The sequence below is a fragment of the Bactrocera oleae genome, chromosome 6 (genome assembly GCF_042242935.1).
Source record: "Bactrocera oleae isolate idBacOlea1 chromosome 6, idBacOlea1, whole genome shotgun sequence".
NCBI lineage: Eukaryota > Metazoa > Arthropoda > Insecta > Diptera > Tephritidae > Bactrocera > Bactrocera oleae.
Window position 1 is genome coordinate 23,589,852 of NC_091540.1, and position 16,824 is coordinate 23,606,675.

Below are 16,824 nucleotides of genomic sequence, written 5' to 3' on the forward strand. Positions count from 1 at the left end.
CAAAAACAACTGTTCATATGTGTCACAGAGAGCATTAGGAAACAATTCAATGGTGACGTTATACGAGAGAGAATTTTCGTAACTGGACAAGCAGGCACCGGAAAAACTCTTCTCTTTAATGTACTGAAAAACCAAGTTAACCGATGTTATGGAAAACCGGTTGTGAAAGTTGGTGCTCTTACTGGAGTCGCAGCACGGCTGATCGGTGGATCTACACTACACCGTCTGCTAAAACTACCAGTACAAAAAGATGGAGTAATTGTTAGCATGCCACTTCTGACTGGTAATTATCTGAGAGTGATGCGCCAATTATGGCTAAACGTCGAGTTCCTGTTCATAGATGAAATTTCTATGGTACCGTATGAAATGCTTTGCATGATCGACTCTCGTTTGCGTCAACTGTAAAACCCGAACGCTTGTTTCGGACGTATAAATGTTATACTCTTTGGTGATCTAATGCAGTTACCACCTGTCCGAGGACATCAAGTATTTCAACAGCCAGAACACATGAAACCCGCTACACATTTGTGGCGGCAATTACTAAATTCGATATATAAAATATATATCTGAAATAATTATGTGGCAGTGCGCCCCAACCCCTCCTTGCCTGCGATCGTTCAACTCGCAAAAAGCAAAAAGTGTGGACAAAAGTCATTGCTTGTGCGGGGCAAGAAGAAGCAAGTATCAGCGTACGTGTACTTATGAATGTATGTGTGATTATCACATTTGTGTAAATACCCATAAATAAGGGAATATGCAATAAACCCAAACATATGAACATATTTTCCTGAAATATTTTAACTATCTCAGGAAGTTAAATATGCTATTAAAGTAATTGAATTATGATATGCTTAGATTCCAATTACTAAAATAAAAAATTAAATAAAATTTCAGTTTCATGAGTTTTAGGATTCGAACGTATAGGTTCGTATTCGGATTGTGCTTAGCCCCTTCCCGCTTACGACTGCAGCCACCTCAAAAATGAATCTTGACCGCTTAGCCATCGTTTTATTGTTATCCTTTGCTCAATAAGCAATTGCTCACGCAACGCACATATATAAGTTTGAAAAATAGCCTATTAAATGTTTACTTTATTATAAATTCTGGGGTTTATACCGGTAATACAGACTTTTAATTCAGAAGGCTTTTCATAATTATAAATTTGTCATATCATAGAAATTGAAAACATAAATCTAAATAGGTATACGCAACGATTTTTCATATAGGAATATTCGTTGTGTCTATTTATAGCATTTCGCATATTGTGTGGTGTATTTTTCTTTTTCGAAGTTATACTTTTCGATGTTCCCTCTTGTGGAATTACAAATTAGTACTCAAAAAGTTTTCATTTAACATTTGCTCCTTCTCTATTCATCAACATTCTCTGGTTTCGTACCCTGATAGTTGTGGTGAAATTTTATTTTCCAATTTGCGCGTTTTCGATGTTCCTCCATCGTAATTAACATTTTAGTACTGCTAACATTTGCTCCTTCTCTATTCATTTACGTTCTCTGATTTTACTGAAGACATTCAATTCAAATTCAATTTCATTCATATCGCGCATTTGCGATAGGAATTCTACATGAAAACCAAATGTGGTTTACCAGGCGCACAGAAAATATAGCGCGGCGCAGAGTTATGAACGAGCGCACTTTGCTTTGAAGCAGACGCACGTTCCTTATGAATGAATTTGTTGTCGTTGTAATATAAAATACTTAGAAAATATACCGCGAGTTCGCTTGAATATTATTGGCCGATGATGGTGCGTCTACGTTTTTTTTGTCACTTGCGCGAGTGTTTGATTTTTTGAGAAAGACATATTGAGGGACATACATATGTACATATGTGTACATATATGCAAATATATTTGGACATGCGAATGAAGGAAGGCAATTTCAAGAATATTCACATATAGACATATGAACATTGAAGCAAGTAAACAACAATAGCTGTTTGAGTTTACAGATTAGACAAAATTACTCTAATATCATCTGTGGTGCTGCTTGTATAGCACACTTCCTTATTGCAATGAAATGTTTTGCCTAAGTTCAAATCCTATCATATTTTTATATATTATACTATTTTTTATTTTTATAACTCTTTTTTATTAAATGATATTTGAATTCTATCTTAGTATTATTTCCCTCATTATTTATATTTTCTTGTCGGAGGTCAATTACTTTCGTTTTTATTATTTCAATTTTTGTTTATGCGCATACCAATGAACATCTGTGCATATGTATGTATATACATTTTGCTTATAGAGTGGTGTAGTTCGTTGCGTAAATTGACAGCTGTGGTGACATTTTATTTTCGAACTTGCGCGTTTTCGATGTTCCTTCTTAGCAATTAATATTTTAGTACTGCTAACATTTGCTCCTTCTCTACTCAGCAACATTCTCTGCTAATGTGGAGGAAGAACTACATGTTACACGAAATCTCAATGAGATTACCCGCAAAACGAAAGATAATATCGTTAATGTGGAACATGAACTGAAAGCAGAAGAATTTGCCTCGTACTTTTTGTTTCCTCTTGGAAAGAATGGTTTTAAAGAAGAAAGACCAGTAAAAATTACAGCATTAGACTACTTCCAGTTCAGAATTTGGGAAGTGATACAAGATTTCAACGCAACGATTATCTCTTTTATGCCTTATCCTTCTTTGAATATTATCGTATCAAAAGCACTATTTCAGCATGTGGCAGGAAAATCGTTAATCAAGAAGGAGCGGTTGAAGACGTCCATCTGTATGTGAAAAATTTGAGAGGTTCTGCAGTTTATTGGAGATCAGCCTTGAATGAGCTATTAGCTCAAATCAGAAGTTTAGGAGCCCCAACCTATTTCGTAACATTTAGCTCAAATGATCTCAACTGGTTGGATCAACGAAAGGCATTGTTAATAGCAGATGGTAGACCTGATGTTGATCCTAGTACGATTGACATTTATGAGGCTCAAAGACTTATCGAAAAGTACCCAGTAATCTTGAGTCGACATTTTATGATTCGAGTAAATGCTCTAATGAAAAAAAGTAAAAGACCATTGGTGGCGTACTGAATTCCAGAATCGGGGAAGTCCTCACCTTCATATGGTGATTTGGATTGAAAATCATCCAGAGTTTAACTCAGAAGAAGGGAAACAGCTTCTTGATCGTAACTGTTGCTGCAAACTGCCTACAGAAGAAGAAGATTCAGAGCTTCACGATATAGTTAATAGATGTCAAATTCATCGGCATAGACCAACATGTACGAAAAATAATACCTCTGTAAGATGCCGATTTAATTTCCCGCGTCAAGAATGCGTCGAAACACGAATTGTGTCCCATTCTTCGGATGATTTTATTCGTAACGGGGGTAGAATCTGTCTACTAAAGCATCGAAAAGAAGATGCGTGGGTGAATAATTACCACCCAGAGTTATTAAGACTGTGGTCAGGAACATGGATATTCAGCCATGCAGGTCAAACGAAGCGATAGCGTACTATATAGTAAAGTACATATCGAAATCAGAACCTGAAGGCGTTGATTCTGGAATTGCGCAGGCAATACAGCAAATTCAACGTGAAGAGACTGATCTCTCACGCAAACTGTTCAGGATATGTATGAAGATTCTTCATGAACGACAAGTATCAGCTGCAGAATGTGCGTATCGACTGTGTCATATCCCATTACGGGACAGCTTGCGAAGCTGCGTTTTTCTGAACACAAGAAAACCAGGACAGCGTTACAAAATATTGCAGTTTAACAAAAGCGGACACGCAATTGGCTATTATAACAATATCTTTGAAAGATATGAAAAACGTCCATTACAGCATCCTAACTACGATTTTGCGAATATGAGCCTCACAGAATTTGCAATGTTGTTCGAACCATTCTATCCGAAAAAGACAAACGATATCGAAGAAAGTGTAGATCATGATGTCTATGAAGAACGTCCAAATACACGTCGCACACTCATCGCCTTGTTAGATGGTAAAAACCAAATGGTTGTTAGAAATGTTCCTGCAGTTGTGAGAGTGCCATACTTTATAGCTGCATCAGATCCAGAAAACTTCTTCTACAGCTTACTCATTCAATATATGCCGTATCGTTCAGAAGCTGAACTACTTGAAGGTTTTAAAAATGCAAAAGATGCTTTCTTAGATCATGAAGACCGTTTGAAGAAAATGAGTAGATATATGCGCCAATTTCGAGAGCGGGATCAACAGCTTGAAAATGCATTCAATCAAGTTCATGCATTTGAAATTTTAGAACAGCCAGAAATTATCAATCGCGAACTTGACGAAGAAGAATTACCAGAGATAGAAATGAGCAATGATCAATTCCAGAGGGCACAGCAGTCTCTGAATGCTGATCAAAAACAACTGTTCATATGTGTCACAGAGAGCATTAGGAAACAATTCAATGGTGACGTTATACGAGAGAGAATTTTCGTAACTGGACAAGCAGGCACCGGAAAAACTCTTCTCTTTAATGTACTGAAAAACCAAGTTAACCGATGTTATGGAAAACCGGTTGTGAAAGTTGGTGCTCTTACTGGAGTCGCAGCACGGCTGATCGGTGGATCTACACTACACCGTCTGCTAAAACTACCAGTACAAAAAGATGGAGTAATTGTTAGCATGCCACTTCTGACTGGTAATTATCTGAGAGTGATGCGCCAATTATGGCTAAACGTCGAGTTCCTGTTCATAGATGAAATTTCTATGGTACCGTATGAAATGCTTTGCATGATCGACTCTCGTTTGCGTCAACTGTAAAACCCGAACGCTTGTTTCGGACGTATAAATGTTATACTCTTTGGTGATCTAATGCAGTTACCACCTGTCCGAGGACATCAAGTATTTCAACAGCCAGAACACATGAAACCCGCTACACATTTGTGGCGGCAATTCTGCCTATTTGAACTCAAACAAAACATGCGCCAACAAGGAGACAAGACATTTATAGATGTGCTTAACGCTCTAAGAGTTGGAGAATTAACGTCTAAGCATCTTGAAGTTCTTCTGAATAAAGTGTCAACAGATACTACTGGAGAATTTTCAATTGAAAAAGCTTTGAGAATTTATCCGACAAATGATCAAGTTGCTAGACATAATGAAAAAGTTCTCCAGACTTTTGAAGATAAAGGAACTACTATTTACACAATTAAAGCGCAAGACCATCTCATTGATGCTACACGAAACTTAGGTAATAAAGGCGTAAGCTCTGTGATACCTAATGATATCAATAAAACAGGAGGTCTTCCTAATGTATTGAAAATATTCGTCGGAGCTAAAGTGATGTTAAGGTCGAACATTGACGTTTCAAAGGGTTTAGTGAATGATAACATGGGCTTCATTACAGAAATTATATGGCCAGATTTTCGCAGGGACCAAGTATATGCGGAAGACATCCCGTCAGTCCGTATTAATTTCGATTCAGATGGTGAACACGTAATTAACCCACAATCGATTTAATTTCCAGCAAAATACAGCTATGGAACTGCTGAGAGACGAATGCTACCAATAATCCTAAGTTGGGCATCGACTGTTCATAAGATGCAAGGCTCTACAGTTGATCATGCAATCATTTATTTAGGATCTCGGCTGTTTGCGGCTGGACAAGCATATGTAGCACTTAGCCGGTGCAGATCTTTGGACGGCATTCAGATTGAAGAACTTGACTGCTCCAAGTTGACAGGTAAGACCCCAAGTAACAACAAAGCGTTAGACGAAATGGAACGACTAAGAAATATTTCATAAGAGCCGTCATTATCAGTTGGTCGCCAATAATATAATATCGATTCACAAATCATCAAGCACAAGTTCATACAACTGTGTCTAAAATGATTAATTGAAAAATTTCATTTATATTTTTAGCAAGACACAATTATAAGATGATAGAATTCTGGTAAAAAGAGCCGAGAAAATATGAAATACAATCGAGTTCATAACGATGAGTCATACCATATATTGGTCATACATTACATACTGTGATACTTCGTCCGAAAATGTACATAGTTTAGATAGCTACAGCTACTATTTATTAAAAAATAATAAAATATAAATAAATATAGTTTAAAAAAACTAAAAAAAAACGCTTTTAAAGAATATCGAACTAAAAAGTTGAAAATAAATATAGTTTAAAAAAACTAAAGACACACGCTTTTAAAGAATATCGAACGAAAAAGTTGAAAATAATTTTAAAAATTAACTTAAAAAAATAGTATATAAAAAATACTAGTATAATTGAGGAAAAAGCGTGGGGCGTTCGATATACGAAAATTATGGCAAAAAGCGCCCTAAGCCTTTTCCTCAATTATACTAGTATTTTTTATATACTATTTTTTTAAGTTAATTTTTAAAATTATTTTCAAATTTTCGTTCGATATTCTTTAAAAGCGTGTGTCTTTAGTTTTTTTAAACTATATTTATTTGTGTAGCAATGTCAAGCACATATGTATGTATGTACATATAGAGCAGTGCGCGCAAATGTTATTACTGATAAATGATAATAACTTGATTTGAATTTGAATTGTACTTACATAAGTAGATACATATGTATGTATGTAAGCTTTAAATCATGAAAGGTGTGATTGGCATATATTTATATTTAAATATATTAAGATTTTTAAGATTTTATGTTAGTGTGTTATATACTTATGTATGTATATATATAGTAAAACCAGAGAATGTAAATGAATAGAGAAGGAGCAAATGTTAAATGAAATCTTTTTGAGTAATAATTTGTAATTCCACATGAGGGAACATCGAAAAATATAACTTCGAAAAATACACCACACAATATGCGAAATGCTATAAATAGACACAACGAATATTCCTATATGAAAAATCGTTGAGCATATCTATTTAGATTTATGTTTTCAATTTCTATGATATGACAAATTTATAATTATGAAAAGCCTTTTGAATTAAAAAGGAGGATTACTGGTAAAAACCCCAGAATTCATAATAAAATAACCTTTGATATGGAATTTTTCCAACTTTTGTATGTGCGTTGCGTAAGCAAAATACTTATTAAACAAATGAGAATAATAAAAATGTGGCTAAGCGGTTGCGTTTGTATTTATATAGGGGCTTAGGTCGTAGGCGTGAAGGAGTTAAGCTCAGTCCGAATACGAGCATATTGGAGTCTAAGCATATCATAATTCAATTTCTTTAATAGCATATTTTACTTCCTGATATAATTAAAATATATCAGGAAAATATGTTCATATATTTAGGTTTATTGAATATTTCTTTATTATGCGTATTTATATATGCATATATGTACACATATGTACATATACATATGTTTGTACCTCAATATGTCTTTCGCAAGAAATCAAACATTCGCGCAAGTGACAAAAAAAATGTACACATATCTACATATGTATGTCCCTCAATATGTCTTTCGCAAAAAATCAAACATTCGCGCAGGTGACAAAAAAACGTAGACGCACCAGCATCGGCCAATAATATTCCAGCAAACTCGCGGCTAAGTATTTCATATTACAACGACAACAAATTCATTCATAAGGAACGTGCGTCTGCTTCAAAGCAAAGTGCGCTCGTTCATAACTCTGCGCCGCGCTATTTTTTTTGTGCGACTGGTAAACCAAATTTGGTTTTCATATAGAATTCCTACGCATATGCGAAATTAAGTTTATAAAATGAATGAATGAATAAAATTGAGTAAAACGAGAAAAATTCAATTTTACAATTTCACAGCCACCACTGAAAATCCTACCATCCCCCTCGCATTTGTCTATTGCCCACAAGCTGCTTCCTCACAACATTTGCTAAAAATCAGAAATTGAAGAATTTGTCTGATGTTCCCTTCAGAAAGGAGAATTGGCAACATGACCTATTAGCGAGTTTAAATAATATTTATATTTATATGGCATTAAATTAAAAAATTTATATAAAATTGTCATTCATATGAAATCATTAATTACTTCTATATATTCTAAGCTCACTGCACATAGTACTTTTATATGTTTACTTATTATCATTATTTCATAGTTTCTCAATTTAGCCCATTTTATCTAAAAACGACGCTATGAAAATGCAGACCAATCGTTAATCGCAATATTTCAAAAGAGCATAAGTCAACTTTCAACAGCAAAGCCCTGCAAAAAAGACAAACGAGACAACAAAGCCGATCGACATTGTCGCAAAATTGTCCATTGAAACAAATTTTGTCAACTCCGCCAAATGCGCAAAATTCGGCGTCAATATGTATGCGAGCTCATATGTATATATGTATGTTTGTCGACAAAGTCCTCATTTGGGTTTTTTCAACAACACAATGTCTGCGCGAACTCGCCGTTATTTCGTTGGCTTGCCACCATACACAGAGGCGTTCTAACTGAGGACTCTTAGTATATTATTGTGTTGCTTAATTTGTATTGAAAAATACTGATGCATTTATGAATTATTTTCGTAATATAAAAATATTATATATATATATATAAATACACATAAATTCATACCTATAATCGTATTTTAAAAAAATTCGATTAATAAAAACTATCTGAAATAATTATGTGGCAGTGCGCCCCAATCCCTCCTTGCTTGTGATCGTTCAACTTGCTTCTCGTAAAAAGCAAAAAGTGTTGACAAAAGCCATTGTTTGTGCGGGGCAAGAAGAAGCTAGCATCAGCGTACGTGTATTTAAGAATGTATGTGTGATTATCACATTTGTGTAAATACGCATAATAAAGAAATATTCAATAAACCTAAATATATGAACATATTTTCCTGATATATTTTAATTATATCAGGAAGTAAAATATGCTATTAAAGAAATTGAATTATGATATGCTTAGACTCCAATTAATAAAATAAAAAAATTAAATAAAATTTAATTTACATGGGTTTTAAGATTCGAACTCATATGCTCGTATTCGGATTGAGCTTAACTCCTTCACGCTTACGACCTAAGCCCCTATATAAATGCTAAAGCAACCGCTTAGCCACAGTTTTATTATTATCATTTGTTTAATAAGTATATTGCTTACGCAACGCACATACAAAAGTTGGAAAAATTGCATATCATAGGTTATTTTATTATGAATTCTGGGGTTTTTACCAGTAATCCTCCTTTTTAATTCAAAAGGCTTTTCATAATTATAAATTTGTCATATCATAGAAATTGAAAACATAAATCTAAATAGGTATGCTCAACGATTTTTCATATAGGAATATTCGTTGTGTCTATTTATAGCATTTCGCATATTGTGTGGTGTATATTTCTTTTTCGATGTTCCCTCATGTGGAATTACAAATTAGTACTCAAAAAGATTTCATTTAACATTTGCTCCTTCTCTATTCATTTACATTCTCTGCTTATAGCTTTTTTGCTCTTTACACGGCAACACTCTAATTAGAAATGTCCATGCTGCACAGTCCGGCAGCCCTTTTATAGTAAACTTTTAACACAAATTCGCTACTAGAACATTCTGGCAACTACGAATTCGCTGCCTAGTTGCTTCTGGCAGATTATCGTCGATTCTGATTTGTTCTGGTATTCGTGTTCGCCACAATATTTAGACAAGAATTGGTAAACATTAGCAAAGTGCAGTCTCCATTGACAATATTGCTAGCAATACTGAATTTTAGCAATCTTAACTTGCCTATCGAGATGCCCCATAAATAAAAACATGTCAAAGTCTCAGTTCATACACAGACTCTTTTGTAACCCCAGCCGGTTTAGTGTGGACGAGGAGACGCCGAGGAAAGACGAAGGGATCATGTCACTCGGTTTTGTGTTCGGGTGTCACGCTTTGTGTTCCTGTTTGTAACAGCTCGCTGCTACCCTTTTTGCATTTGCATTGGTTGCAAGAGCGCTCGGTTTCAAATAAATATATACCATTCGTTCAGAAAATTTAATTCTAATATTTATTTTTTTTATGTAATATGCAAATATGTCTGCATAGAATAATATAAATATTTTGAAAAGTTGTAAATAAGGGGAAAATAATATACACAAAAATATTCAATTTAAATTTTTAATAACATATGGCGGTATTAAATGTAATAATATACGAGTATACATAAAAAATAATTGTGCTTATTTATAAAATTATTTAAAATTGTCAATAATAATCATCTAGAAAAACTTAGTCAACGCACAGAAATTTAGTAATCTACTTAGATTGGTTTATTATAATTCAAACTTAAATTATATATGAATTTGTATCCATAGAAATTCGAATAAAAATAAAAGATTGCGATTAGCTTGGAAGTCTTATTGGCTTTGCGCTCAATATTTATTTTTGGAAACTTTTTTTTTCTATTTTTGTTTTTACTTTGTCAGTACGCTTTGTTTTAGTGTTACTACTGAACGTTTATCTATATAATGAGTTAAGCTGTGGGAACCTGGATTAGGGATTGAAAACTGAAACTGTGGCAATGCTAATTATTACTGTCTTCACAATTTTATTCTCTCTTTACTTTTTTACTATAATAAGTGATATTAGAAAAATAATATTATAATACTAGCAAGTACTGATTATGTTTGGGATTTTAAGTTTAGTAATGTATAGGAGCTTAAATTATTAGTAAGTTAAATCAAAAGAGACGAATAAATAATATATTAATATATAATTTTACGTCCATTTTTAAAAGATCGAGGTAATCATGTATTTCACAGTCGGTTGGCCAAGAGTGCTTAGCCTGGAGTTCCCAGGGGAGAAATCATCTATTAATCACATTTGCTGTGATGCTGTCAAGATATTAGCTGCTGCAATTGGTGATGATTTTGTTGGTATTTGGTACGCAAACCCTTTAATTCCAATAGCGTTCTATCGCCGTGCTGAGGACTCGATAGCTCAATTGGGGAAAAACAAACTTATTATTTGGAAGCCAGATTCACGACAATTAGCAATCCTAACAAATATGGGAGTTCTTATTTTATATCACATAGAATTTGATCCAGATGGAAGTGGAATTTTAACACAAATAGATCCACCAACAGCAAGTTTGCGAAGAGACTCAGCAGAACTTTTTATAAAGGAAAATGTGCCGAAACTGAATATACGTGAAGCGTGCTCTATTAAATTAGATTCTGCGATTACAATCATATGTTGCATAAGCCTTACAGAATTACTTTTTGCAACAGATCAGTGTGACCTTGTCCGCGTTCAATGGACAGATTTGGACGCGGATATAGTAGGTGAAAGTGGTGAAAAATCCTTGGCACTTCATGCTTCTATAAACTTACGCAATATTCCATTTTATGTCAATCGAAATTGTAATTTAAAAAGCATTCCACCCCTGGGAGACAATTCGTATATAGCAGCGTTGGAGTATTCGCCATTTATTGGTGGATGTGCTGCAGTTTTCAGTGATAATCGCGCAGCTTTTTTGATAGCAATGCATTTGCGTTTTGAACCACAAAACATGCATGGGTTTTGGGTGCCGGACGTTGAAGATGCCACAGTTTGTAGTGTTAATCACAAATTTCGGTTATTGGCTTATGGTCGAAAAAATTCCGATGTGTCAGTATATGCTATTGAAGATACGACCGGAGGTCTCGAGTTTTCACATAGATTATCTGTAAATTCGAGCGTAATAGCAGGTTCATTGGGAAGTGTCTGCGAATTAAAGTGGAGCCCGGATGGCTGTGTGCTTATAGTTGCTTGGGAGAAAGGTGGAATTTCGCTCTGGAGTACATTTGGATCATTACTTATGTCATCTTTGAATTGGGATTTTGGATTACATGTAGATTTGCAACATCATAATCCTTTGCAAGTTGCAAAGTTAGAATGGTCAACTGAAGGATATCATCTTTTTATGACATGCAAGAAAAAAATGGAGTTATGCGATGAAAACGATACAAGTTTTTATGATGTTTTACAACTGAATTTTGTTAAGAGTACAATGTCAATGAATCCTTGTATAGCTTCACATTCGCATGTTTTATTACAAGGTAAGACTATAAAATAGCAAACAATTGATAGTAATATACTCAATAATATCTTTCTTCTTTAGGTGATGAAACATTGTATGTTAATCAGGGAGATAATCTCGAAAAAATTTATTTTGGCTCTAAATTTACCTTTCCCAATAACGGCACAGAACCAACTAAAGTTGATTGCAATCAAGATGATAGCATAGAAATGAAAAAGTCCGTTGACATATCTAGCATTCTATCTGAAAGCAAACTGTGGAATGTAATTCAACTGCCTTTAACTTATACGGCTAATAATTGGCCAATACGATATTCAGCTATTAACATGCAGGGCACCCATTTAGCAGTTGCCGGTAGAACTGGACTAGCACATTACTCAATGGTGACAAAAAAGTGGAAATTGTTTGGTAATGAGTCACAGGAAAAAGATTTTGTAGTGTCTGGTGGTTTGCTTTGGTGGAAAGGTTTTATTGTAATGGGATGTTATTCTTTGTTGGATCGTACTGATGAGATTCGATGTTATCCGGAGGAATGTAAACTCGATAATCAATATGGTAATAAAATCCAGGTTCGCGCTCCAGTTATTTCCATGAACATGTTTCGAGATCAGCTAATTACATTAACAGCGGATGGTATAGTTAGCCTATTCGAGTTAAAAAAAATCGATGTTTATTCCTTAAGTGTCAATTGTGCCTATGAAGTAGATGTAAAAAGCATTTGCATACACCCTGCTTGTATTGTATCGTTGACCATAACAAATCTACGAAATGATTTAACCATGAAGACATCGACTACTTCAAGCCATACAGCGGAGACTATTATTGTAAATGTGTGTGGCCGAATATTAATGATTCAACGTGACTCTCGCAATAGTGTTATCAATTCACTGATGGCTTCTTGCCTGGCCTCGTGTGTTGAATGTTTTTGGCTTTCTAATGCATTGGAAAAGAGCCCTATGCAAGATTGTTTGTGGCTGTTCTCTGGAGCACATGGAATGCGAGTATGGCTTCCTATTTTACCTCCTCTAAATGAGAAAATAGATGACCCGCCCCAACGATTACACACGTTCATGTCAAAGCGAATAATGTTATCATTTCCACTGAAATTGTATCCATTGGTGATTTTGTTTGATAATGTGATTGTATTAGGTGTAGATAATGAAACTACGTTGTATACTAATGAGGCGAGCTCTCATTTTTCATTACCCTTCTGTTTGTTGGAAAGAAAATCCCAAGTTTATTTGCATAAAATACTACGTCAGCTGATTAAAAGAAATCTTGGGTACAGTGCTTGGGAAATAGCAAAGTCTTGTCGGTCGCTACCCTATTTTCCGCATTCTTTGGAGTTATTACTACATGAAGTTCTCGAGGAAGAAGCTCTAACAAAGGACCCTATTCCAGATGCTTTGCTACCAAGCATTCTTGATTTTATTCGAGAATTTCCCGTATATCTCCAAACAATAGTGCAATGTGCGCGAAAAACGGAAATAGCTTTGTGGCCATATTTATTTTCAATAGCTGGAAAACCGAAAGATCTATTTCAACAATGTTTGCAATCAGAGGAATTGGAAACAGCAGCTAGTTTTTTAATTATACTCCAAAATTTGGAGCCATCTATTATTAGTAAACAGTACGCCACATTGCTGCTGGACATAGCAATTCAAAATCGTAAATGGGAACTCGCAAAAGATTTAATACGCTTTCTTAAAGCCATCGACCCAAATGAAATAGATTCGCCACGTTCATCAATGGTTATAAATATGAAGATCGCGCCTCCATCGCAATCTCAAGTTAATCAAAATGCAGAAGTTTTTAATATGATTTTGGGGCCAATAGCACGGGAGCGTAGTTTTTCGACAACTGTAACTTCGAATTTACCTAAGGAGAAAAAGGATAAACAAGCGCCATTAACAAATCCATCAAATCCAAATGGAACGTCATTAACAGCAATTCCAAACGAAACGACATCATCGCTTCCAAACAGTGGAATCTCGGCGATGGTTCGCCGAAAAATGGATAGAATTAATTCAACAAAGGATCGTAAAGAAATATTTTGCATCGAAACTATTCTCCAAACTCATGCACGCAAATTATTACAAAATCATAAGATAATAGAGTTAGGTTATATGAGTGCCTTTCTCGACTTTCATTTGGTATCATGGCTTTCACAAGAATCAGATCGGTCGGCACGTCTCGATGACTACGTGGAAACACTCAACTGCTTGCATGAAGAACTCAGATTTCCACCAGCCCTTTTGCATCCAACATCAGAAGAGTCGGAATTGTCATTGGCTACGGATTATACACAAATAAAAAAGCAATTTGCGACCGATAATCAACATTCGTTTTTGTTGCATCCATCGAGTCAAACTTCGGAATCGGGTTATTTCAGCTTGGCTCTAATGGATACGCCAACGAGTATGAATAATGGAAACACAATACAAAACAATATTACATCTATTAAGGAGCATGAAGAACTGAAATATATGCATAGTCAGATAACTGACTATATTAAATCCCGATCAAATTCTCAAGCTTCGTTCGATAATTGTCGTTACCGTCCATCTATTGCCATACACGACGAGATCCCAAGTGTATACTCATTAAATTTTGAAAATTCGACCATAAGCGAGAATAGTTGGACAATAGTCTCGGAAAAATTAAGTATAAAAATCCGTTATTTGCTGCAATTGTTTATTGAAGCAAACTGCATTGACTACGCATTAGTTTTGTCTATAGTGCTCCAAGATGCTGCCTCTATTGGCCGAATTATTAATGTCATGATTCGTTCGGAATCGCTTTTAACTTGTCAACGAATATACGGAGCTCTCAAACGATTAACCCAGTGGTCCTTTGATAGAGAATGCCTCTACCGCCCATTTATGATATCGCTTCAACCCCATATATATCATCTCGATCAGTATATTAGCTCAGCTACTGTCAAATTTCCAGTGCACCACAACATTGAAGAGGGAGACTCATCTCAAGGAGTTCTTCCAGATAACGAAACGGATAACTCTAATAACCATGCTCAATCAAATCATATCACAAATATTAATCCAAACTGGGGCTTAGACAACCATCCTTCTGAAAATCCTTGCAACGACTCAACAGATACATCAAATAACTCTAATAACAATAATTTAAGACGGACGTCGAAAGGGCATTCAGGTCGCAATGAAGCAGGTGCATGCAGAATCATGTAAATATATAAACTATTCCAAAAAGTTGTCAATTACATGCAGATGATTCGTACGTATTGACTAAACCGATTTAAAGTACATTGCATGTGCTCGCATATGTTTAAAGTCTATATTGAAAGCAATCCTAGAATAATTTAGTTGTTAAAGGTTAGATCATTTTTATTAAGAAAATGTTAAATAAATAAAGTTTTTAATACAAAATTTTAAATAACATAATAAATAAAACATCTGTTTATACTCCAATACATTGAAATAAATTGAGGCTTGTACCGCGACCTAAATCTTATTGTACAACGATTCATATAAGCCCAGCACTCTGATAAATTCAAGTATCCTGCTGGGTGCTATTTTGACGATGTGATTCCTATTCGGAAGTAAAGATCCAAAACTTTTGATCCTACATCTACAGACTGCTGTGAAAAACTAGGTTTCTGGTTCCTTGTCCCAAAACCGGCAGTTTGCATGCTTTTTGAGCCTGCAGTGATCAGTGTAAAATGCGCATGTAGTCGGAATTTTTCTCTCGGAAGGAATCGATGGATAATTCCCATTCCTACAATTACAGTATTTTCTATTATGTATGACGACTGATTTCAGTACATACAAGTATAACGCAACAGATATTTTTTTGATATATAAATATTTCAGCGTAATCATGACGCATTAAGGTCCTCGCCGATGTAGTAAACTTTTCACTTCCAAACTACAGGTCCCAGAAAATATGTACTTGATTTCATTATGACTTATGATAGCATTAGCTAAAAGAGCAAATACATAATAAATGAGAGTTATGCATTTCTGTTGTATATCATATATTTATGTATTTTATCTTTTTATTCGCAATTGTCATCAAAAACAAATGTTATTTAATTTTACTAGCATTATTATAATTATCATGGACTCCCTACATGTAGTAAAATAAATGTTTATAGAATAACTCAAAAATATTATGCTTAATAAAAAGGCTGATACTGTGGGTTTACATAATTTTGAAAAGATAAATGAGCCGGTCATGATCAATTTTTTCAATGGTTTCTACAATTATACCGTACACATCTGTTTGTGAGGGACTTTAAACCAGGGTTGACCAAAAAATCGAACTCTGAGGCCACATGGAAACAACATCAATAAAATATACAACAACATAGTTCTTAGAACAGTGGTCGGGATTTAATGGTACAATTGTACAAGTTGATTTCACACGTACATTTACGCTCTATCGTTCAGCCGTTGTCGAGCAGAGATAAAGAGATGTCCAACTCGTATATTAACATATGCAGACATAATGGGTAAAGCACTTGAAGTCCTGTAATCTCCACTGGTATGAGGAAGCTCTGTCAAAGCCTTCTTTAATCCGAAGAGACACGGCGATCGGGTTAAAATTCAATTCAATGACCATGCCTCCTCAGACCCGAAGTAATGCGCGAGTGTTACCAGGCCGCCAAAAGACTCTATTTACTTATTTAGATGAGGAGGTTCAGAGTGCCATCAGCAAGGCGAAATCGTCTAAATCCATGTTTCCACACCGAGTTAATATGTTGATGCTAAAGCATCTAGGCTCGGAAGAAGTAAGATGTGGAAAGTGGGAAAAGTGGTCCCCCTACTGAAACCAGGGAAGCCGACCAATCTAGAGGAGTCTTATCGCCCGATAGCACTCCTTTCCCCAGTTGTGAAGACACTTGAGACCTTGTTACTCCCGAGAACCACCAAAGAACTTAGCGCAATACAGAAAA

The 16,824-nt window shown here is 35.1% G+C and overlaps 1 protein-coding gene across 1 annotated transcript; it reads left to right on the forward strand.

Annotated features, from left to right (window-relative positions):
- Positions 1-10,397: 10,397 nt before the first annotated feature.
- Positions 10,398-15,337, forward strand: Rich (Guanine nucleotide exchange factor subunit Rich). The gene is made up of 3 exons (XM_014245228.3): positions 10,398-10,540; positions 10,608-11,910; positions 11,973-15,337. Exons 2-3 carry the CDS (start codon positions 10,620-10,622, stop codon positions 15,095-15,097), a joined length of 4,416 nt encoding a protein of 1,471 aa, XP_014100703.2. The 5' UTR covers positions 10,398-10,540; positions 10,608-10,619; the 3' UTR covers positions 15,098-15,337.
- The last annotated feature ends 1,487 nt before the right edge of the window (positions 15,338-16,824 follow it).

Excerpts from the sequence above, each read along its gene's own strand:
- Rich (XM_014245228.3), top strand. The coding sequence starts at position 10,620 with ATGTATTTCACAGTCGGTTGGCCAAGAGTGCTTAGCCTGGAGTTCCCA. Across the intron at positions 11,911-11,972 it reads TTCGCATGTTTTATTACAAG|GTGATGAAACATTGTATGTT; the intron begins GTAAGACTATAA and ends TTTCTTCTTTAG.